Raw genomic sequence first — 26,241 nt, 5'->3', positions numbered from 1 at the left:
CTTAGTGATGTTTAATATCTCACATATTTTTATTGCTAATATATCAATCATCAATTTTATAGCTAATATTAAAATATTCTAATTCTGAAAGTTCTTGTTAACAGGAATAAGATTTTCGATATGATCTTGGATAAGCTTAGTTTTCTTAAGACTGACTGTTTACATTTGCAACTTTTATAACTCCACTTTTAAAAAATTCTAGGTTTGTTACATCCACACAGGATTGATGTCTTTGAAGATTATATATATGGAGCAGGTCCTAAAAATGGTGTATTTCGAGTGCAAAAATTTGGCCATGGTTCAGTAGAGTACCTAGCTTTAGATGTTGACAAAACAAAAGGTGTTTTGATTTCTCATCGCTATAAACAACTAGATTGTAAGTATAATATTTTATACTATTGTCTATCTTGGCAAAGTTTCTTTCTTATGATTCTCAAAATAAAGCATTTTTAAATTCAAAACTCTTTTCGTGGCTTAACTCCAATAAGTTAAGTTACTTTAATTTTGATTGCACCAGACTTTTCAAATTTTCAAAGACAAGATATAAATAATGCAAAAGTTGCTATTTCTGCTATAACAGATATGAGAATTTCAGGATTTGGTTGTGTTTTCTTGGAATTAGAATAACTTTGTTATAAAAATTTCTCTCATGCTATGTTTTTTTCCTAAATTCTTAATAAAGCCTTTTATGTCTATAGTTAAACCATGTAAGTAAGAAAATTTATCATTAGCCTTTTTCACTCACTGATAACCAAGTAACAATTATAGATCTAACATTTCATCTTTAAAGGTATCTGAGGAGAACTGTTCTCAAGAGTTGTATTTTCTCTGTTTATGATTTTTACTGCTACTTTCTCTCCTAAAAAGAGATAAATATTTGACATTGGTATCTTGAAAGATATGTTTCAAACACAGCCATAAAAATATTGAAGAACAGAGAAATAAAATGTGGCTGAAATTCTAGTGATCTGACTTTGTGTATCAGTTCACCCTTCAAAATATTGTTTAAGATTTACTTATATTAATAATTATTCCTTATGGTTAATAAAAAGATTTAATTTCATTCAGTATGATCTGGAAAGGTAATAATGTATCAAATGATTTCTGGAATCAGGTTAAAACAACATATACTTCCCTAAAACCTTCCTGAATTTCTATTCATGGTTTTGCTGCTCTTTACCAGTGATCTGACACATATTGTTCCAAGGTTAATATGAGGATATCACCCTCTCAACCTCTAGTTTTGTCTGATTCATATTCATAGTCAAATATTGCCACCTTCATTAAAAATATATAAAGTCTACCCTAAGTATACTAGGTACTTGAATAGTGGTTCTTACACAATGAAAGCGACTTTCATAGTCACCATTTCACTTTCTCAATGTCATTTCTGTTTCATTCTAATGACAGTCTATACAGAAATCCATGAAGCAGCTGCTGCTATAGAGGATACTGATTGGATAGAAATTTAGACAAAAGTAATTGTGGTACCCATTTATCCATGCACACATCTGATGGAAAGGAAACCATATTAAACATGTTTTCTAGAGAGAAAAAGTCATGTTTTGTTTGTGCTCTAACAGATAACTACATATGGATTGTAAGCCTTTGTAAATATCATGGGGAGTTCTTTCTGTCTGTTAAACCAGTCTTGAAACTACTTAAAATGAAAATTAGATCCCAAAGATTTCAGTTGGCTAGACTATTACAATAGTCCTAAACTGCACTTCTGTGTCTCAGATCAACTCTTTGCCAAAGGAAAAGTGACAAATTATGTGTTTGATTTTCCTCTCCCTCATGGAAAATGTAAATTAAGGTACATTTTCTATTAATAATAGATGCTGGGTTGTTGTTTTTGTTTAGTCACTAAATCGTGTCTGATTCTTTTGTGATCCCATGGAGGCATGCAACCCCCTAGGCACCTCTGACCATGGAATTTCCCAGGCAATAATGCTGGAGTGGGTTGTCATTTCCTTCTCCAGGGGATCTTCCTGACCCAGAGATCAAATCCAAGTGCCCTGCATTGGCAGGTGGATTCTTTATCACTGAGCTACCAGGGAAACCCTTAGATGTTGGTTAGTAATTTCTTTTCATCCATAAAGAAGTACTGTAATATTGAAATAATATACTCCTGGTTAAAAAAAAATTGATGTTATTTCTTTTCAGCATTGCTAATTCATCATTTAACCTTGTTGAATTTTATGTTTTTGAAACCTATTGTATTTATAGTTATGTTCTTTTTTTGTTTTGTTTTGATCAGTACCCAATCCATGCTCGGACCTAGCATGTGAATTCCTCTGTTTACTGAATCCTTCTGGGGCCACTTGTGCATGCCCAGAAGGAAAATATTTGATTAATGGTACCTGCAATGATGACAGCTTGTTAGGTAGGTAAACTTCATTATTCTGTAAATAATGAATTACTGTATAGAATAAATGTTCACAACTACTGAAAGTGAGCAGAATTAGCTACTCAGTAATCACTGATATCATTTCCACGATATCACTGGTTCGTGAGTGCCTATATAAGCTATTATTTTCTCTGATAATGACTTCCTATTAGTTGATAGTACATTTATTACAAACCTGCATTGAGCACCTACCATGCATGAAAGAGTAAATTAAGAGACCTTTTTATATAGCTCTTGTATTAGTTAAGATAATGATATTTCTGTGGGTACCATTCAGCTGTTAGTTTAAACCAAACTACCAAATCCATTTATCCATTTAGTAACTTTATATTGAACAACTTCTGTGTGCCAAAACTTATTTAGAAACTAAGTCTTAGTTTCCTCTGTAAAATCTGACTAACAATAAATACTACTACTACTCCTATTAATAATAAAAATAATAAACATTTTGAGAACTTATGAGCAAAGTATAACATTAACTTAGAAACCAAGAACTAAGTTAGAAGTAAAACTGCAAATGTTTCAGTTTATGCTTTAGAAGATAGAGGTTCGAACAAACATTTAAAAACTGAAACATTATTTCAGATGCTGGAGTGTATTAAGCAGCAAAACATAAAAAATCAAAAACAAAAATCGGGTGTCGAAAAGGGTTGGGGAAGAAATGTCTCTGGGATATCCAGACAGACTTTTAATAAGTTTATTCATATTCAAGACTTTAGCCATAATGGAAAAAGAAGCTAAGAAAAAAGAAAATCATCACGTTAATTTTATGTCACAGACAAAAGGGCAGTGCTCCAAAATCACTAGCGGGTCACAGCAAACATTTTCCCAATGAGACACACATTTAGGATCTCTTCAGAGCAGGGCTTCCTACCTGTTGCATTAATATTTCTCTATTAGAATGAACTCTTCACGTGAACACAGGATCTGTTCTCAGTCAGCATCTCTATGCCCGTATCATTGTCTCCTTGTTCTCTGATGAGAGTTATATGCCATCTAAACACTTTTGCATTTCCTAAGGCACTCGGTGTCTAAAACTGTTATAGCTCTTTTATCTAATATATATTTTTAAGTACTAAATATCCATAGCTGATGATCTTGCAAGGATGAATTGATGAATGACACAAACACCAATAAATAGATATTTATGGGAATGGTGATATAAGCTACAGAAGAGACAAAGTTCAAACTGTTAGGAAAAATTTGATGATTATCCAATTAGAGAAAAAAATTAGAATTTCCTATAGAATATGACCTTAGAATAAGATCTGCAAAGACAGATTAGATTTAGGTTAAGTAGGAATGAATGAAGAGGACATTGAAACAGAAGAAACTGTCTGAAAAGTCACAAAACCATTGAAAGTAAAGAAAATAACGAGTCATTTATTCCAGTTAGTGTGACTGGTGTGCCAAGTCCTACTATGGATGGTAGGCTGGGACATGCTTAATGGAATGCTAAATGTGAATCTTGATTGGTCTTTTGGAAGACTATTTTAGTGTCAGTCATTGAAAAGGGGTGCTGTCCCCAGTACTAGGATGAACCCTTCCTCCTTACCAATTCTCCCAATCAGAGCTTCCATGATCTCAGTTGTGATGACAGAATAATAGAATTACATGCACATGTTCCAACATTATCTGGTGCATTTTTCACTCACTACTCTGACACAGTCATGCAGGTGAACTGTGTATGGTCACAGGTTCTACTTCAGTTCAGTTCAGTTGCTCAATAATGTCTGACTATTTGTGACCTCATGAACTACTGCAAGCCAGGCTTCCCTGTCCGTCACCAACTTTTGAAGCTTGCTCAAACTCACGTCTATCAAGTTGGTGATGCCATCCAATCAACTCATCCTCTGTCGTCACCTTCTCCTCCTGCCCTCAATCTTTCCCAGCATCAGGGTCTTTTCCAATGAGTCAGTTCTTTGCATCAGGTGGCCAAAGTATTGGAGTTTCAGCTTCAGCATCAGTCCTCCCAATGAATATTCAGGACTGATTTCCTTTAGGATGGACTGGTTGGTTCTCCTTGTAGTCCAAGGGACTCTCAAAAGTCTTCTCCAACACCACAGTTCAGAAGAATCAATTCTTTAGCACTTGGCTTTCTTTATAGTCCAACTCTCACATCCATACAAGACTACTGGAAAAGCCATAGCTTTGACTAGACGGACCTTTGTTGGCAAAGTAATGTCTCTGCTTTTTAATATGCTGTCTAGGTTAGTCATAGCTTTTCTTCCAAGGAGCAAGTGTCTTTTAATTTCATGGCTGCAGTCAGCATCTGCAATGATTTTGGAGCCCCCCAAAATAAAGTCTCTCACTGTTTCCCATTGATTCTCCACCTATTTGAGATTTCTACATAACATTTCGGAAATAGATTCTTCAAAATGTCAGCACCTCCTTCCTTGTAGACGATGTACCACATTTTCGCTAGTCCTGGACAACCATAAGCAGTGCTCTCAAAGGTGCCTCCTCTGCACCAAGTCTACAGACACTGTTGTTGGGGAGGGAAAGGCTCCTGGGAGAGAGATTAGTACTCTGTGCGGAAGCACACAACTTGTGCTACTAGTGTGACTTTTACATTGATTCGGGTGTTAGAAGTTTATTTTTTAATATCCAAGTTGCATACAGCTTTTGTTGTTTTTCTTTTATAAATAAATAAGACTGTCTCCTCTATATAACCTCCCTTTTGCCCCTTTACTTAATGTGAATGTTGTTGTTCTTGTTTACTAAGTTATGTCTGACTCTTTTGCAACTCTATGGACTGTAGTCCCCCAGGCTCCTCTGTCCATGGGATTCTCCAGGAAGAATACTAGAGTGAGTTGCCATATACTTCTTGAGTAGATCTTCTGAACTCAGGGATCAAGTCTCCATCTACTACTTGGCAGGCAGAGTCTTTACCATTGAGCCATGTAGGAAGCCAGTAATACAAATAATTTATTCAATATTCCAAAATCAACAAATACATAGGAAGATGCTCAAAATTCTCCAAGCCAGGCTTCAATAATACATGAACCATGAACTTCCAGATGTTCAAGTTGGTTTTAGAAAAGGCAGAGGAACCAGAGATCAAATTGCCAAATCCATTGGATCCTCGAAAAGCAAGAGAGTTCCAGAAAAACATCTACTTCTGCTTGATTGACTATGCCAAAGCCTTTGACTGTGTGGATCACAATAAACTGTGGAAAATTCTGAAAGAGATGGGAATGCCGGACCACCTGAGTTGCCTCTTCAGAAATCTGTATGCAGGTCAGGAAGCAACAGTTAGACTGGACATGGAACAACAAACTGGTTCCAAATAGGAAAAGGAGTACTTCAAGGCTGTATATTATCACCCTGCTTATTTAACTTATATGCAGAGTACATCATGAGAAATGCTGGGCTGGATGAAGCACAAGCTGGAATCAAGATTGCCAGGAGAAATATCAAAAATCTCAGATATGCAGATGACACCACCCTTATGGAAGATAATGAAGAAGAACTAAAGAACCTCTTGATGAAAGTGAAAGAAGAGAGTGAAAAAGTTGGGTTAAAGCTCAAAATTCAGAAAACTAAGATCATGGCATCTGGTCCCATCGCTTCATGGTAAATAGGTGGGGAAACAGTGGCTGACTTTATTTTCGGGGGCTCCAAAATCACTGCAGATGGTAACTGCAGCCATGAAATTAAAAGACGCTTACTCCTTGGAAGGAAAGTTATCACCAACCTAGACAGCATATTAAAAAGCAGAGACATTACTTTGTCCACAAAGGTCTGTAGTCAAGGCTATGGCTTTTCCAGTAGTCATGCATGGATGTGAGAGTTGGACTGTAAAGAAGGCTGAGTGCCAAAGAATTGATGCTTTCAAACTGTGATGTTGGAAAAGACTCTTGAGAATCCCTTGAGCTGCAAGGAGATACAACCAGTCCATCCTAGAGGAGATCAGTCCTGGGTGTTCATTGGAAGGACTGATGTTGAAGCTGAAACTTCAATACTTTGGCCACCTGATGCAAAGAGCTGACTCATTTGACAAGACCCTGATGCTGGGAAAGATTGAGGGCAGGAGAAGGGGATGACAGAAGATGAGATGGTTGGATGGCATCACTGACTCAATGGACATGAGTTTAGGTAAATTCTGGGAGTTGATGATGGACAGGGAGGCCTGGCGTACTGCAGTCCATGGGATCACAAAGTGTCGGACACGACTGAGCGACTGAACTGACTGATTGACTAACATAGGAAGAACTTGACCTGGGGTAGAGCTGAGGTGATGCTGTGGATTAAACCAAAATCTACCCCTCTTTTTTTTTTTTTTCAAGACAAGTCCTTTTTTTTTTAAAATTACTTTTCTTTTGTGTTTTTTAAAATTTATTTTTTAATTAGAAGAGAATCACTTTACAATGTTGTATTGGTTTCTGCCTATAACAACACAAATCAGCCATAATTATATCACCTCTCTCTTGAGTGCCCCTCAAGATCTATCACTTAACTAATTTGTTTGGCCTCATACTCCCTCAGTTTCCATTTCTTCTGTGTAAAATCAAATTAACAATAAATACTACCACTACTGGTAAAAAGAATAAATACCTTGAAGGCTTATGTGCAAGGCATATTTTATATATGCTATATGCACATTATTTCATTTAATCCCCACAAAACTTTGATGATGTTATACTCTCATTGTCCCTATTTTTACAGATGAAAAATTGAAGTATATAGAGGTTCAGTTGACTGTCTAACAATACTTAATAATGGTAGTACTCTAAGGTGGACCTAGGCATTCCACAGTCTTCATCATGATATAATGCACTCTAGTGCCTCCAATCCACCCAAAGTACCCATGTCCAGAGTAATTGGAAAATACTAGAAATAACATGCAGAAAGTGCCCAGCACAATCCCTTGCTAAAAGTAGACACACAGCACTCTAAGATAAACCTGTCATGAAGGTAGCAAATTTTTTTGGTAAAGAATCTGCCTGTAGTGCAGGAGACTCAGGTTCAATCACTGGGTCAGAAAGATGCCCTGGGAAGGGCATGGCGACCCACTACAGCATTCTTGTCTGAATAATTCCATGGACAGAGGAGTCTGGTGGGCTACAGTCCATGGGTTCACAAACAGGCAGACATGACTGAGTGACTAACATTCACTTTTCACTTCCCAAGTTTTACATGAGGAAGCATTTTATCTAAGTACACACTTAACCAAAATCTTAAACTCCTTTAGAAATTTTAGTTTTATGTTTTCAACCCAGCCTGAAAGGCATGATTACAGAAAACATGATTGCAACCTGGCCTGAAAGGCCTCAACATTTATTTTGTAATTTAAAAAAAAATCTCATATATTAAATAATGAAAGTGTTAAAAGTATTCACATGGCCTTTATATATATGAGCCTTGGTAATGGATGACTTGGAACACTTGGTTAAGAACATAGGTAAATGGAGTTTAGAATTATTGATTAGTGTAGATAAAAGCCAACTAATTTGATATAGCTAACTTTTTCAGCTCTTTATAATTACTTGCCTTTCTCTAGCTGCTATTGTTAAACGATGAGCACCCTGAGTATTTTTAATCTTCATGTAGGAAAATTGAAATTCAAATGTTACCCATTCTTGGTGAAGTATTCACCTGCTCTTCCCCACAGTTGATTGTAATTGCTAGAGCTTGGCTTCTGGAGGTGATTTAGGTATTGACAAAAGCAGCTTCCATTTTCATTATAGAACTATTACAGTTAGGTTCTGAAAGACTGTAACTCCACTTTCATTTCAAAGGCAGTGTTATATGTTTAAATTTCTGGTGCCTACTGAGGCACATTATAGAAATGCACATATCCTAACATGTAGAGATTTTGAATATGTACGTGTTTTACATAGAACATCCACCAGTGAAACTGCGCCCTCCCATAGTAATTCCAAGTGTGATCATAATACCTTTAACAGTTATCTTCACTATTCGCTTTCACAACTCCACTTAGGATGTTTCATGCTAAAAGAGTTAGAAATGTTTTGGTAAATTTTAAACCAACACATGTTATTTCCTCTCCAGATCTTTCTTGAGAGTTTGATGTCTATATTCAACCCTTTGCTAGAGATTCCCACTTCATTTAAATAGGTATTTCCAATTTAATACATTCAGAGATAAAACACTTTAGGTCTTATTGCCCCTGAGTTTGAACCTGAAGGATTATCCTTAGTTTTTCCTTTCCCTCTGATGTGATTTTTATCTTCTAGTTATTTTTAGAATATGTCTATGTTTATCTATCCTACATTATTTTAAAGCCATCATCTTATCCAGCCTGGACAATTTAAACAGAATCCTAATAGTCCCCGTGCTTTCAGTCTAACCCCATCATTACAGTCATTCTTAGACACTCTAGACTTTTCGAAACTTAACACTACTTTTGAGGAAAAGTCCAACATCCAAGAATCTCCTGTGACACTCTGCTTTTCTCTTCAGATTCACTTGTCTTTCAGTTCCTTCCTTGACACTCTGTAATCCAGCCCGGTCTTAGTAGCTTTCACTGAGTCCCTCCAATGCTCACCCTCTGGCTTTCATAGGATCCATTCCGTGTGAGCTGGCTTCTCAGTGCACCTCATGCACACTAGGCACATAATGCTCACTAGGATTCTCACTTGGTAATTTACCTAATGAGTGCCTCAATTTCCTGTTGAAATTTAGCAATACACCTTGTAGACCCAGATTGCAGGTCTCCATCCTCGTACTATCCAGTATGGCTAGAACTCAGACCCTCATTTGTGTGTATGTGTATGGTATTTACTTATGTACCTAAAAATTTACAAAGCTCTATAATTTTAACTTTTACTTTCAAGTTGCTTATTTAATATTCACAACAAATCTATGAGTTAAGTTGTACATATGTCCATAAGGCTATCTTAAAGTAGAAATAACTAAGGCTTGGATAGTTTAATTTATGCGTAGTAAGGAGCAGAACTAGGACCTAAAAGCAAATCTTACTATATCAATTGTCACTTTCTTTATACCATGTATATATATATAGTGCCTCATGAGAGTACTTCGTATTACAAATGCAGAATTTAGTAATGCCAACCTGAAACCTCCCTACTTGAAAAAGTATTGGAAGTTGTTTTGCAATGCCAAAAATATCAGAATTTGTTTGACACTGCTGATTGTCTCAATTTATGACAGTAGTTATGATACTTGAACTGTTGTGTCATTTAACATCGCTGAGGCTCTTTAGGATGTTCCTGTGATAATTGCAGTGATATATCCAAGCTGCTGCTATGTCTAGGTCAATGTATCTTGAGTAAAGAATATAGGCTGTTTTGACTTCATACAAAATAAGCCTGACTCTAGGAAAAGGTATTTTCTGGATAGACTGCTTCTTAAACTATTATTGATTGTCTTTGTTCAATTGAATGTTGTGCCCTGGTCTACATAGAGCAGTATTTCTAATGGAGAAAGACCATGTCTATACATATAGAAAAATAATCCAGAAAATGATTTCAAACCAATCTTTATCATAAATCAGACTCATCATATTTTTAAAACTAATTCTGTGACCTCAAGGAATGATCATTATTTCCTTTTCAAAACCAAAATGTATTGTAGACAAATTACGACTAATCAGCTTATATATGGAAATAGATGTTTCTGACACTTATCACCACCTTGTATCAAATCTAAGTAACTTTTTGTTTTGTGTGTTTATAAATAATTTATAAGTATGTACATCAAAGGGTATTTTTTCATTTAAATGTTTCCCTAGACTATAAATTATATATATATATGTGTGTGTGTATTTGTTTCTATATGCACACTATACCGTATATATTATATGTATGACTACATATATATACTATAATATTTAGCTTATATATCTCAGTTTGGCATAATATCAAACACTCCTTGAAAAATAAGCCATATTTCCCCATACTGTGAAAAAACACTTATTGGTTGAAAAATATTTTATTTTTAGAAAGTTTCAGTTGGTTTTATTGTTTAATGTTTTAACAAATATAAAAAATGGTAAATAGCACTTTAAGCCTGAAAAAGAATAAAAGTTAATTGAATATTTGTGTTCACCTTCAACAATAGTTGAAATCTGATTCTCTATTTTCAGATAGCATTTGTCTCTTCTACTTTTATATTAGCTTTGGAATTTTATGAAAAAAAAGTTAAGTCTTAGTATTTAATTTTTATTTGAATTTTTCTTACTCTACCATCTACTGAATGGCATGCTAATTTATACATTTCTTCTTATAACCAGATGATTCATGCAAATTGACTTGTGAAAATGGAGGAAGATGCATTTTAAATGAGAAGGGTGATTTGAGGTGCCACTGTTGGCCTAGTTATTCAGGAGAAAGATGTGAAATCAACCACTGTAGCAACTACTGTCAAAATGGAGGAACTTGTATGCCATCAGCTCTGGGTAAATAATTGAGTGGTATTGTATGTAAAAATAATGTGCAGTTTTCCTTATGTGTGAAAAATATATAGAAAATACTTAGTGTTGATTTATAACAAATATCATTCCTGGTGTCTTAATAACAAATATAAAAATTAAATCTAATAGTTTATTCAACATAATCAGTGGCAATTGTTCTAAATTGAGTATATCAAAGTTCAAGTCACAGAAATTAACAATAATAATGATCACTATCTTGTGTTAAATGCTTATCATTGACAGGGCTCAGGGCTTATAGATATTCTGACTCTGGCTTAAAATGATGAGGCAAAATCAGTTTTACAAGCCTTATCTTTTCGACTCCAAAATATATATATTTTTAATCCAAGTTTGCCTAATGTTAAAACTCATGTCATTAAAAATTAGATTCACTTGAAATATATACATATTATAATATTACATATTATATACATATAATATATATACACATACATATGTGTATATATGTACATACATATATATACATATTATAATATGTGTGTATTTCAAACAAATCTAATTTTTAATGACATGAGTTTTAACATTAGGCAAACTTGGATTAAAAAAATATATATTTTGGAGTCGAGAAGATAAGGCTTGTGTCTGTCTGCAATGCAGGAGACCCGGGTTCGATCCCTGCATTGGGAAGATCCCCTGGAGAAGGAAATGGCAGCCCACTCCAGTATTCTTGTCTGGAAAATCCCATGGACGGCGGAGCCTGGTAGGCTACCTTCCACGGGGTCGCAAAGAGTCGGACATGACTGAGCGAGACCTCTCCAGTATATACATATTATATCAGTATATCTTATAGTATCAAAAATTCCATCTAAAATAAAAATTATTCTGTTGATACTACAATATAGTATATTCAAACACATTGCTTTGGAAACATCAGGTTACTACATATTTAGATATAAAAGAGACTCATTAATTTATGCTATAGCTGTGCTTGAAAAAAGTGTTTTCTACAGCTCATAAGTGAATGTTAACATATATTTCTCTACTGACTTGTATTACATTTAAAATATGTTCCTACTGGGAAAAAATTAACCCTAATGCATAATAAAAATATAATTTTCAAATTCCAATTTTAGTGCAAAGGAGATTGTGCAACAATTAGAATGCAATCTATGCAAATTCAGTTATTTTACCATAAGTGCAGATTTAGACAGTCAGATGGAAAATCAATTCGTATGTTCTTCACACCCCCTACATGGTTAATTTTCATCATACTTGAATTTCTCACTGCTTCTATTGCTTAAGTTATTCTTGGTGGTATTTAGTATAAGGATAACTGAAAGAGCCACATGAAGAAGCATCTTCAATGGTGTTCAGGAGCAGCAAGCCATTTTCTGATTTACATTCTCAGAGTAAAAACATTACTATTTCTTTGATAGTTTTATGCTTATAAATAGTTTTGATATGATTAATTGATAATTAAGATAACTTTAACTACTAATTAGAATTCTAAACAAGAATTCATCAGTTTGATTAAATTAAAAAAGGCATTAGTAGCCTTACTGCATATATTCATCTGCCTGAGGGGGAGCCAGTCCACAAAGTATTGTTGTCATAGGAAAAGCTGTGTACTGAGACCTTCAGTGAATATGCAAATGAAAATCCACTGAATGTGAGGTAAGAGGGTGTGGCCTGTAATTGTATTTTACAACACGCATACTGCTTAGCTTTAGGGAAGATGCTTTTTTATGCAGATGAGGTATCTAGTTTTATTATTTAGTTCTTAATTTTCTCATTAAGATGATCTTGGATTGCCACCAGATGAGTTTCTTATATTTATCTTTGGAAATATTTAAGCCAACGAAAGGGTTTGACACTCCGAACTATGGCTACCAATTCAACCTGAGATGGATCTAAAGAGAAAAATCTCTTTGAAACGTTGAATTTGCTATCCTGATGAGCTATATAAGGGCTTCCCTGAATCTGCCTGCAATGCAGGAGACCCGAATTAGATCTCTGAGTTAGCAAGATCCCCTGGAGAAGGGAATGGCAACCCACTCCAGTATTCTTGCCTGGAGAATCCCATGGACAGAGGAGCCTGGTGGGCTGCAGTCCATAAGGTCGCAGAGAGTTGGACAGGACTGAGTGACTAACACTGTACTGTACTGTGAGCTATATATAAACACAGCAGAACTTTTAATGTTTCATTCAGATCATTTGTCCAGACCTTGCTGCATTCTTAAAATCCACAATATATCAAGTTTATCTATTCATTTATCTAGAACCCATACATTATCAAGTTTAATATCCAGAGTATTAGATCTTGACATAGAAAGTACATTAAAAAATATATATATATTTCTAATTAGTAATGCAAATGAGTCCTCATATGAACTCAACTTGATATATAACCATGTAGTTATTGTCTGATAGCAACAAATAATAATAATATGATAGTTAATTAAGTCTTTTACAATGCATTTTTCACTTTTAAAAATGTGGTTTTATAAAACATTGTTTGGTATTATGGACTGTAGAACCTCATTATCTCCACACAAATGTTAATTTGTAAAACAAATCCCAGTGGGCAGTTCATGGATTTATTCATTGTTGGTTTACTTACAGTTAAGCCTTTGGCAAATTCCTATGTGGACACTATATAACTAGGGTTTGGGGCAGCCTTAATTAAAATTTATAAGTTTATAACAGTTGTATATAACTATAATAATTGAACAAAGGAAATGTCACCAGTTAATTAAAGACACACATCTGAGAGGCATAATTAAAATTCTGCATGTAGGAATGAGTTTTTCCTCATTCCTTAAGGTTTTTGTAATGAAGAATACTAAAACTAAAAATATATGAGTTGTGTCCATATAGGAAGGTACTACAGAATAAAATAGTTTGACATCGACTATATCAACAAAGGTCCATGTAGTTCATTTCTGTGACCTGATCATAGGAAGATACAGTTAAGATAAAGTTTGCCTTGGCAGAGCAATGGAAAATAGAGTAAAGCATTGACTTATTCAGTCATTCTTTTATGGAAAATAGAGAATAATTTCTGAAATTATATTTTCAACACTGCTACTAGAGGGTATTTATGTTATGTGCACAATTAATCTTCATGTTTACAAATATTAATTGTCTAAGATATGTTCACACTGTGATATTTTTCTTACTGTTACAGGTCTGTTATTTAGACTTTGAGTGTTTATATCAGAATGAATCAAGGTTTTCTACACAGTCAATTTAGAGGAATGTAGCAAGAAATTTTGTAAATTTGGGGCAATATTCTCAAATACTACCACTCATAAAAGTTTAGAATTATGCGTAAAGGGAGGCAATTCTAATTTGGAAAATTTGAAAATGTATAAAATTGGCTAGATGAAGAGGCAACTGTGCAATTTTTTATGGTAAGAAATACATTAGTATTAAGCTATTTAAACAAATTCAACATGAAGATAGCAGAGGCCCTCTTTGTGGTGCTCTCTGTTACCACATCTATATACTTTGGGACTGAAAAATTTTATTCCCAAGAATGAAGCTGGAGGAAGGCTCCACTGAGGAAAGAAAAATTAAATGAAAGTCTTACTGCAATAGGAAAGGCCGTTATAGTAAAGTAGATGGAGATAAGTTTCTATCTCATTCATTCAAGATCTTTCTGTCCAGGTCAATGCCCCAAATATGATGGTAGCGTATATGACCGTCATCAATTATGATCAAGTTTGATAGCCCTAAAAGTGTTTTCTCAAAGGCAAATTCAGCTAGGAACTTGTGAACATCCTTGAAACATCATGAAACAGATAATGAAACTATATACTGATATCTCTCAAGTCACTTATTTACCTGAGATGTGAAGTACACAATCACTTAATTAATATCTTGATAAAGGTTGAACATACATTTAAACCGTCCTTTGTTTTCTTTTCGCTTTTTATTTAATCAAGGGCAGTTTTTAATTTAAATTAAGCTTGATGTCCTAACTCCTTTAACATATTAAATAGATAATGATTATATTTAGAAAGTACTAAGAGCTGGATATTTGGTTTTATTTGCTTTTTAAGAATCCAAGAGAATAAGGTGAAAGTATAAAACTGAAAACATAAAATAGTGCATATAGTTTAACAAATAAGTGACATAGGAATATGCAACTTTAACTAAATAATGTCACTTTTAGACACATGTTCCAAAGATTATATAATAAAAAGCAAAATATTTGGAAGTGAAAATGTTCATAATATTGGAGATAAAAACCTGAATCCAAGTAGTTAATATATAAAATATAGCTTATCTAAAAGGTGAATGATAGATGATAAAAAACACTGTAACTGAAAACTATATAATAACAAAGAAAAATAGAGAAAAAATCACATTGTATTATAAAGTTTAAAAACACAAGAAAAAAGCTTGTTTATATAATATGGAAAAAAACGCATAGGCAATAGATTCTTCATCACACATCTGTTGTTTTTTAAATGTTCCACCATGCTTTATTTTTAGAATCAGACAATACTTATTAAAAATTAAAATAACACTGCTTATAATCATTGTCAGGATCATGATCATTTATATATATATATATCAGGGTTTTTTGACAATATATATAGAGGCAAATATATATAGAGAGTTGCTTACTAAGTGCCATGCACTGTATTTGGTCCTTGAATTTTTATAACAGACCTATGAGAGAATGAAAGTAGGATTCTCTCTAATTATGCTTCTGGCTGTGTAAGTCAAATTTACTGGTTCATTTGGACCATATGGTGAGAGCAACACTAAACTATTTAGTCTTATAACTCTCTAGGCTAGTGTCAGAAGCCTTGAGTTGGCTTACTTGTATTCATGGAAAAGACAAAAATGTTTCAATCTCATTTCCACAATGCTGGCTGAGAATGAACTTTCCAGAAGTATAAATAGATTGTAACCTACAATTTGAAACATGTCAGAATATATTAAGTGCTAACTGGGAGGGAGTTCGATAAAGCCCAGTTCTTTCTTTTCCCTGTCAGGCTTTGCTGCATAGTTCTCTGTAACCTTTGTGATACTTAAGACAACCCGACAGCTTTAGTCAACTTGGTAAAATTATGTATAAATGGGCACTCACTTTCAGTCCAAGAAAACATTATATTAAGTGGAAAATAGAATGTCAAACCTCTTTATCAAAAAGACTAGCAATTTTTTAAAGCATTCAAAACTTTTATTACTTGAATCTAAGTGAAAGTGAAGACAGATTTCACAAAGGAGTGTAGTCTTGGGGATTAGAGGTCAGGAGATGGGCTTTCTGATTGCATTACTGTAAGTAACTGAATAATGCTATGGTGATTTATCTCTCAGCTTATTATTTTATTCTGTGGGAAGAAATAAGAATGTAGCTTTTGCCCAAATAGTAAAGATGTGAGTAAAGAATATGTACCTCTTACATAGTACTTTCAGAGAAGAGCATTGAATGTAAATGTGTTTCAATATGTTCTGCAGCTTAAATGTCAAATCCTTTTGTTGCTCAGATAGAATGTGTATGTCAAACTAAATAATGACTGTATACATAGAAGACTAGTCAGGTATAAAATGTTATAACCAGGGACAAAAATTTACAAGCACAAGATCCAATTAAATAGGGTAAGCAGCATGGTTCACATAGACAAATAAGTATGAATTCAAGTAAATTGCTTAAAGAGAACCAACCAATGATGTTCACTAGCAGTTATCTACCTATCAAAAATAATGAGTACAGTCATACCCTCTTAAGAAATTCACATGTTTAAAAAAAAAAAAAAGAAATTCACATGTAATTACTTTTGCCAACATTCCTTTATGGCAATTGATCAGACATTTCTTTCTTAAACACATATTTTTAAAAAAATTTTATTGAAGTATAACTAATTTATCATGTTGTATTAGTTTCAGGTATACAACAAAGTCATTCAGATATATGTATATTCTTTTCGCTTATAGGTTACTACCAAATATTTAGTAAACCACACACTTCAAATGGTGAGTTTAGGTAGAAAAAAAGGGTTATAATTTATTTGTTCAATAGTGAGCAGAAAGGTTATTTTGCCTACTAAAATCATATAATATCAATTAAATCAAACTGATGAATAACATTTTTATAACCAACTTAAAAACTGTTTGTTAAATAAGCCTAGCTTTTAAAGACACACAGTATTATGTAAAGTTATTGAAAAGTATACCTTAATAATACATATACCTTAATAATAGTCAAATGAAAATATATGCTTTTAGAAACCTATTACTTTTAGTCAAGCTACCCAGCAAATTTTGCTCTAAAATTACTAAATATGTAGTAATGCTATATTGAATATACATTCAATAAGTATACCATTTTGAAAATTTTACAAACATAATTATTGTCATGTTTATTATAGTGGCTACTGTAACTGAATTATTAATTTAAATGTCAAGGATTCTTGTAAATTCCTACATTGTAATTTTACTTAAATTGAAACAGTCTATGTGGCGTATTTTAGATGTAAGCTAGTGAGTTTGATTAAATAAGAAAACTAATTTGAGAATCTATATTATGTCAGTTCCCTAAGACATCATCTATGATCACTGAAAATCATTAGCATTGTCTCTGCTCATATCAAGCAAATTACTGTGAGTATATAATTAAAGATGTTATAGATTCATTTATCTAGATATAAATCATAGCCATGTCATATAAAGTCAATGGTCATTTATCAGGGATTACTAACAAGTTTTTATAAAATCTATGTAATTACTTATCTATATAATAGAAAAGATTTCATTGTTATTATATTAAAATATGCTATGCTGAATTGATATATATAGACCTACAGGTAGATCACCTGTAGACATTTTTTGTTCAAAAGAATGAATATGGAAAAAAAAAAATTAATATGGGAAAAAGATGCATCAGGAATCCATATGGAGTTTCTTAACAGAGGCAAATATAATACTAATAGTAATGGCAAAACCAAACACTAACATTACTGTTAATAGTAAATCTACTGATTATTGAGACTTGTTATGTGGCAGATATTCTGCCAAGTGTTTTACCAGCATGTGGTAGGCATTGCTCTCATTTTATAAAATGAGATGCAGAATGAAATCCAGTGAGGAAATCTAAATTTTCCAAAGCTGCATAATAAATATCTAACAAGGTCTCTTTCTTAGGTCTACCTGACATTTTAAAAAAAGGAATTCAACTTTGTACCAAATTTATTTAATTACTATTAAATAGTCTTACAAAGGGCTTCCCTGGTGACTCAGATGGTAAAGAATCTGCCCGCAACGTGGGAGACTTGGGTTCAATCCCAGGGTTGGGAAGATACCCTGGAGAAGGGAACGGCTACCCACTCCAGTATACTAGCCTGGAGAATTCCATGAACAGAGGAGCCTGTTGAGCATAAGGTCATAAAGGTCATAAGGTCAGACATGACTGAACGACTTAACACTGTACTGTATTCTTATGAAATATTTTAGAATCAACCATTTTTATTCAGACTGTGAATTTTGCTATATAAGGGCCATGCAAGAACAATGAAATTTAAAGAACTCTCTGAAATTCCAAGGTATTTCCATATTTTCTTTTGAGCATTATCATATTTAGTTGTACTGATGGATATTGCTTAATAATATTTATCATTGACTATAGTGATTGTAGTTTTTTATTTACCATATTTGACATCAGTTATTACTGGCACCTAGTTAAATTTCTATTTTATTATTAATTTATGTTGTATGAAAAGTTGGTGCAGCAGTTTTAAGATATAAGTAACTAGGGACTTCACTGGTGGGCCAGTAATTAAGACTTCACCTTCCAATGCAGGGGGTGCTGTTTTGATCCCTGGTCAAGAAGCTAGAATCCCGCATGCCTCATGGCCAAAATACTGAAACATAAAACAGAAGTAATACTATAAGAAACTCAATAAAGACTAAAAATGGTCCACATCAGAAAAAGTCCTCTAGAAAGGTATAAGCTTTCATTTATTTATAAACAGAACAGCATAACTACATTGTTATTGTTGTTTAGTCACTGTCATGTCTGACTTTTTTGTGACCCCATGGACTGTAGTCTGCCAGGCTCCTCTCTCCATGGGGTTTCCCATGAATACTGAGTGGATTGTTATTTCCTTCTCCAGGGGACCTTCCTGATCCAGAGATCAAACCTGCATCTCCTGCATTAGCAGGCAGATTCTTTACTACTGAGCTACCAGGGAAGCCCAATGTAACTACATTAATCTCTATGTATTGTATGTGTACATCTAGCAAGACACCTTGTTAACATACAGTGTGGACCTGAATGTGGCACTGGTAGAGCTTCTAGTCTAGTGAAATCATGTGTGTGCCACTGAGGACAATGTTTATAAGAGGAATTTTCTTTTCTCTCTTAGGGAGTCATGGGAGGAATAGATTAACCTATTGAACAGCTAGAGATATCCTTGCAGGGACATAAAACAGAGTGAAAATGGAGGTCTTGAAACTTAAGGAGAATGAACCCAGAGTCAGAAAATCAAGACCAAGACATTCAGATAGAGAGATGATTATCCCAGCTGAGAAATTGAATAATATCACCAGAAAGAGGCTTGGACAAATATTTTCTGTTAGACAGAAAGAGAACATAAATGCAATTGTTAAAGAGCAGTCAGAAAAAATACAGAGAAATCAACAATGCTAGTGTCTTAGAAGCCAAGTGGAGAGAAAATTTTTAAGTGTAGGTATTTAGTAAATGTAAAATTATGGAGAAAATTTGAGGAGGAGGATGATTGAGAAGAAATCAGTGGATTTAGCGATCAAGAGATTAAAGGGTAGCTTTGCAAGGGTACATAAATATACAATAAAGACAGCACCAACATTAACTTTTCCATTCCTAACCCTTTCTTACCAAGAGGGAATCAGAAATGATTGTATGACGAACACTTACATATTGAGAGATCTGGCTTCTCTTCAGAGAGAACAAAGCGATGCAACAGGTTAAGTGTATTAAAAAATAAAACTACAAACCAAGTGAAGGATTGGAGTGACTTTATGATCGAAGATTTTATTTGTCATATATTGGTAGAGTTGAAAGCAGTAAGTGTAGGTTTCTTTTGAAAAAAGCTCGAGAGTGTACCAATATTTGAGGTTATACAAGTATTAGGTTTGTTTTTGTGCTGTGTGTGTTCTTTCTTTTAATGGGTAGGATCAAGCATGTTTGGAAGGAAAAAAGAGAAGACTCATTCATCAGTGTTTGAAAAATATAGTGTGAGATAAAGTTGGTGTAGAATTCCTGTTTTACCCCATCACTGCCATACAAATATATTCAAATTTAATTGTATCTGAAATGAATAATGGAGATACAGTGTGTAATCTAAGGAAATTTTCAGAATGATTTTTCTAAAATATTTCAGTGTCTTTGTAGATGTAGCCACTAAGTCATACCTGTAAGCAGTGAATGTCAGAAGGAATAACAATAATATTTAGAGCTAAAATGTAACTGAGCGCCTTATGTACCTGGCACAGTTATATGTATTTCTCACTTTTTCTCTCTGATTCTGCACAACCACCTCATGAAGTAGGTACTATATATGGCCCCATTACACATGAGGAAATAGACAGAGCTGATATTTGCCCATGGTCCCACACCAGTGACTGACATAGATAGTCTATAAATCCAGGCATCTGACAGCATACACTATTAAAGTCTGAGCTAAGAATGCTGTAGAAAGTAGTCTGATTAGAGCCAGGAAGCTCTTCCTCTCACTTCTTCCTCATGTCAACTGATGCTCTTTCTGATTGAAAATAAGTTTTAAAGCAGGCTGTCAACTCCCCATGTATCACTGCTATAAATCTCTATTGATACCTTAGTCATTGTAACAGTACTGTTTCCTTTTCAAATGTCAAAATCTAATTCGGCTACCTAAAAAATCTTTATAAAATGAACCCAATGCAGCTAGTTAGTTAGGGTGTACCCAGAGAAGTTCTTGGAAATATTAGATGGAGCCCATTATAAAATTCTGCAACAGATGGTTCATTTCCCATCAGCAAACCAAAGATCTGCTATATCACCACACTGTTTCAAGTTAGATAATATTCTCTTGAATACAAAGATTTATACTTGTCAAAAATAAATCTTCTCTTCAAAGGAAGAGGAAGAGGAGCTTTTTGAAAATAAGTCAGATAGATTTTACATGATGTGAAGCATATGCTAGGTGGGGGACAACCTGGTCACTCTGCCCTGGTTTCAAAACAGCTGTAGATGAGACGAAGCATGGTGTCATTTCTCTGAGTAACTGGAACAGAGGAATTTTCAAGTGCCTTAGCAGATTGGGTTTATTTCTTTCAAACTTCTATCATTTTACAGTATTTTTTTTTCACTCCTAGTATAAAAAAGAAAAAAAAAAAACTAGAAAGTAAGGTAGAAAAACATAAATCTACAATGTCTAAGTCCTATCTTCATAAGGCACTTTTTCTGATTGCCCTAATGCGTTTTGATTTCTCCTATACTTTCTGTGCTTCCCTGGTAGCTTGGGCAGTAAATAATCTGCATGCAATGCAGGAGACCCAGGTTCGATCCCTGGGTTGGAAAGATCCCCTGGAGAAGGGAATTCCAACCCACTCCAGTATTCATGCCTGGGAAATCCCATGGATGCAGGAGTCTGGTAGGCTATGGTCCTAGGGCTTGCGAAGAGTCAGACACAGCTGAGCAACTAACACTTTGACTTTGACTTTTGACATACTTTCTGTACTGTTTGTTTCACATTTAACTCATAATTATTTGTGTTCCTGATTATATGTTCTGTTTCTCTGTAAGTTATCCATTGGTCCCTGTTGATATAGAGTTATTACCTCTTTTATTCAAGGCTTTCATTTTCCTTAGTGATCGTGTTCTAACAATCATCTGTCCTCTTCATCTTCTACCACTATTTATTCTCTTGTTTGTGTCTCTTACTTTTTAACTCACCATTGTTCCAATGAAGATAGTTTGCCTATATGTAAGCGACAGCTGGAAAATTCACCATCTTTAAAAGAAAAATATTTGGCTAAAAGTTTTAAAACTGTTTTCTGGCAATAAATAAATATGAGGTTGCTCATCTTTATTATGTATATAATTTACCTTGTTTCTCAACCTTTTAGTAGGCATTTATTTGCCACCAAACTAAAAACATGTGTAAATAAGTTTTAAAGCAATGGTTACCCACTGCAAAAATGTATATAACTTTCTTCATTGAGAAGCAATACCTTCTAGCATTTATAAATGTGTGGAGTCCTTTCAAAGTAAAATAAATAAATTGTGACCTTCAATTCAAAGTCCAATTGTGGACTTTCATTCATTTTATTTTATTCATTTTAAGAATAATGGTTTTCAAAAATATATATGTATAGAATTGTCCTTCAATGTAGAATCTATGGCAACAGCAAAAAAAAAAAAAAAAAAACAACTCGTATCAGTTTCACACTTCAAGTCTTAGCCCTTGTCCTCATGCATTTTACTGACCATTTTAATTATGTTGCTTGTCTATAATGGTGAAAGAGGAGATGGTTGGATATTCTCTGATACTAGACAATGGAATGACATTTTCTGAGTCATAGTTAATTGAGATCTATAATTGAATTTCCTTTTTATTCCCTTTTATGTTGTGGGTTAATATTTTTACAGCCTCTAAACTTTATTCTGCCCCCATTACAAATGGCAGCCTTTCATTTTGCTTTGTTGTCCTTCACCTCTCCTATAGACCTAGCCCTGGACTTCATTTTCTACTCAGTTCTTGACAGTCCAGGCAATTAGAGAGACTTTCTTGCTGTAGCAGTTAATTGTGTTATGCTCTAAACACTTGAAAGAACTATTCACCTTTCATTACGATGTAAGTTCCCATAAAACAAATAAAGTAAGATATCCAAAGAAGGTCTGTAAGATTTGCTAGTGTGTGCTGTTAACATTAGATTTCTTAACTCAGCTTAGTAGACTGCAAATGACAGTCCTTTACTATGAATAAAGATATAAAATGAAATAAAATAGGATTCAGTAAGTGCTTATAAACTAAATGTAATATATGTATTTATTATATCAAATAAAATAACTAATATTCATAAATCTTATTATAGATGATATGACCACTTTAAATTTATTGAAATATTTATTTATAATAAACTTAAACTAATATTTTATATAGTTATAGCAGTGATTAGTACATGATGATTGAACACTGAGAAATATGATTGTCTCTATTTTATAGTTTAATGGCCAAAAGAATCTGCATTACCACATGAGTAGAACAAAAATAATTTAAAAAGCAAAATGACATTATACAAATGAACTTACTTACAAAACAGAGACTCACAGACTTAGAAAATGTACTTATGGTTGCTGGGGGGAAGGGATAGTTAGGGACTTTGGGAAGGTCATTACACACTGTTATATTTAAAATGCATAAATAAGCACTTATGGTATAACAACAAGGACCTATGGTATGGTAGAACTCTGCTCAATGTTACGTGCCAACCTGGATGGGAGAGGAGACTGGGGGAGAATGGATGCATGTATATATATGGCTGAGTTCCTTCACTGTTCTTCTTAAATTATACCACAACATTGTTAGTTGGCTATACCCCAAAACAAAATAAAAAGTTTACATTTTTTTAAAAAAGTAAAATGGGCATGAAAAGAGAAGTACAAAAGAATAAGATAAGCACTTCAAAGCATAAAACACACGTATGCATATAGAATTGTTCATAAAATGAGCTCTGACCATTTTACCCAATATAAACTTGAGTTATCTTCTAATCTATGTTTCGTTGGAACATGGGCAAGCTAGGACCCAAAGAGGTCATGTTACCGTGTGAAGTCACAGAATAAGCAATGGACAAATTTTGCCCAGAATACTGACTTCCTGATTCTTACTTAGCAAGGATTCCATGTCGGTAAACAATTTTGTCAACTCATTTTCTTTTCGTTATTTTTTTTTTTTCAATAGGGAGACCCACGTGCAGCTGTGCGCTGGGGTTCACTGGACCAAACTGTGGTAAGACAGTCTGTGAGGACTTTTGTCAAAATGGAGGGACCTGCAGTGTTACTGCTGGGAACCAGCCTTATTGCCACTGCCAGCCTGAACACACGGGAGACAGATGTCAGTACTGTAAGTAAAAACAACCCCCGGGAGGCAGTATGATGACAGGCTGTAAGGTGTTCGTTAAGTCATCTCATCACCTCAGTTTCAGCCACCCCCTAGTTTTCAGGTCCACCCCCTCTGTCACCCCACATCTAATCATTTTTTTCATGGTTCCTCACCCATCTCTTATTTTAAAGATTCTGTTTCTTCTTTTTTTAGCTTAGATTCCACAGTCCATCATTATAATTATTTACTCCCTCCTCCCCTCTCTTTTGCTTTCCTAGTAAGCTATCACCATTGCTAAATCCAATTCTTATCTGTCCTGAACTGGCACCTTACTGCTGAATGCAACTGGAAAAAAAAAAAAAAGTAGACTGCTCTAACTGGAATTTTTGTCACTAATGTCATATGGGCACTTACTATGGTTTCTACTATATTTCATGAATCCATTCACCCTTCTAAATGTCTATGTTACATCTTCTCTTTTCCCCTCAAACCCCCAATACCTGTGCCCTAACTTTATTCCCAGCCTATTTCATTGCTTAGGTGGTGCAGTGGTAAAGAATCCATCTGCCAATGCAGGAGACTCAAGAGTGTGGGTTTGATCCCTGAGCTGGGAAGATCCTCTGGAGTAGGAAATGGCAACTTGCTTCAGTATTCTTGCCTGGAAAATTCCATGGACAGAGGAACCTGATGGGCTACAGTCCACGGTGTCACAAAGAATCATACACAACAGAGTGACTGAACACACATACAGAGACACACACAAAATGACCCCAAGCTCCCACCACCATATCCCTCAAGCTACTTTGTCCTGTGCTTCACCTTCTGTCTTCTTTCTTATGACTAGGGACCCTTACTGTGTCTAATGCTATCCTGTCCATTCCTAGTTTAGATGCCTCTTAACTATTCATTGTTGTTTAGTGGCTAAGTCATGACCAATTCTTTGCGACCCCATGGACTGCAGCACACCAGGCTTCCCTGTTCTTCACTGTCTCCCAGAGTTTGCTCAAACTCATGTACATTGAGTCGATGATGCCATCCAAACATCTCATCCTCTGTCACCCCCTTCTCCTCCAGTCCTCAATCTTTCCCAGCATCAGGGTCTTTTCCAATGAGTCAGCTCTTCGCATCAGGTGTTCAAAGTATTGGAGTTTCAGCTCAGCACCAGTCCTTCTAATGAATATTCAGGGTTAATTTCCTTTAAGATTGACTAGTTTGATCTCCTTGCTGCCCAAGGGACTCTCAAGAGTCTTCTCCAGGACCACAATTTGAAAGCATCAATTCTTTGGCACTCAGCCTTCTTTATGATTCAACTCTCACATCCATACATAACTACTGGTAAAAAAACATAGCTTTGAAAAAAAACAAAAACAAAAAACATAGCTTTGACTATACAGACCTTTGCCAATGAAGTGATGTCTCTGCATTTTAGTATGCTGTCTAGGTTTGTCATAGATTTTTTTTCCAAGGAGCAAGTGTCTTTTAATTTCATGGCTGCAGTTACTCTCTGCAGTAATTTTGGAGCCCAAGAAAATAAAATCTGTTACTATTTCAACTTTTTCCCCCACATATTTGCCATGAAATGATGGGACCAGATGCCATCATCTTAGTTTTTGGAATATTGAGTTTTAAGCCAGCTTTTTCACTCTCCTCTTTCACTTTCATCAAGAGCTTCTTTAGTTCCTCTTCACTTTCTGCCATTAGAGTGGTATCATCTGCATATCTGAGATTGTTGATATTTCTCCAGGCAATCTTGATTCAAGCTTGTGATTCACCCATTCCAACGTTTTTCATGATGTACTCTGCATACAAGTTAAATAAACATGGTGACTATGTACAGCCTTGACATACTCCCAAGTATTGAACCAGTTTTGAACCAGTACTCATAGACACATTTATACAACTGTTCTTCTTTCTTTTGTTTTATCAATATTTTTTCACCGCCTAGTCAAGGCTATGGTTTTTCCAGTAGTCATGTATGGATATAAGAGTTGGACTATAAAGAAAGCTGAGCGCCGAAGAATTGATGCTTTTGAATTGTGGTGTTGGAGAAAACTCCTGAGAGTCCCTGGGACTGCAAGGAGATCCAACCAGTCCATCCTAAAGGAGATCAGTCCTGGGTGTTCACTGGAAGGACTGATGTTGAGCTGAAGCTCCAATACTTTGGCCACCTGATACAAAGAGCTGACTCATTTGAAAAGACCCTGATACTGGGAAAGATTGAGGGCAGGAGGAGAAGGGGACGACAAAGGATGAGATGGTTGGATGGCATCACCAACTCAATGGACATGGGTTTTGGTAGACTCTGGCAATTGATGATGGATGGGCAGGCCTGGCATGCTGCAGTTCATGGGGTCACAAAGAGTTGGACATGGCTGAGCAACTGAACTGAACTG

The 26,241-nt window shown here is 34.7% G+C and overlaps 1 protein-coding gene across 1 annotated transcript in view; it reads left to right on the top strand.

The window, feature by feature from the left end:
• LRP1B (LDL receptor related protein 1B) overlaps window positions 1-26,241 on the top strand; it is a 2,049,143-nt gene that overhangs the window by 1,941,803 nt on the left and 81,099 nt on the right. Inside the window, exons 81-84 of the mRNA XM_043488135.1 lie at window positions 203-376; window positions 2,261-2,386; window positions 10,629-10,793; window positions 23,708-23,869. Coding sequence (XP_043344070.1) covers window positions 203-376; window positions 2,261-2,386; window positions 10,629-10,793; window positions 23,708-23,869 — 627 coding nt within the window. The remainder of the gene's footprint in view (window positions 1-202; window positions 377-2,260; window positions 2,387-10,628; window positions 10,794-23,707; window positions 23,870-26,241) is intronic.

This window comes from Cervus canadensis, chromosome 15 (assembly GCF_019320065.1).
Source record: "Cervus canadensis isolate Bull #8, Minnesota chromosome 15, ASM1932006v1, whole genome shotgun sequence".
Lineage (NCBI taxonomy): Eukaryota > Metazoa > Chordata > Mammalia > Artiodactyla > Cervidae > Cervus > Cervus canadensis.
Note: the sequence above shows the minus strand (reverse complement) of the source record. Positions and strands in the feature narration are given on the sequence as shown.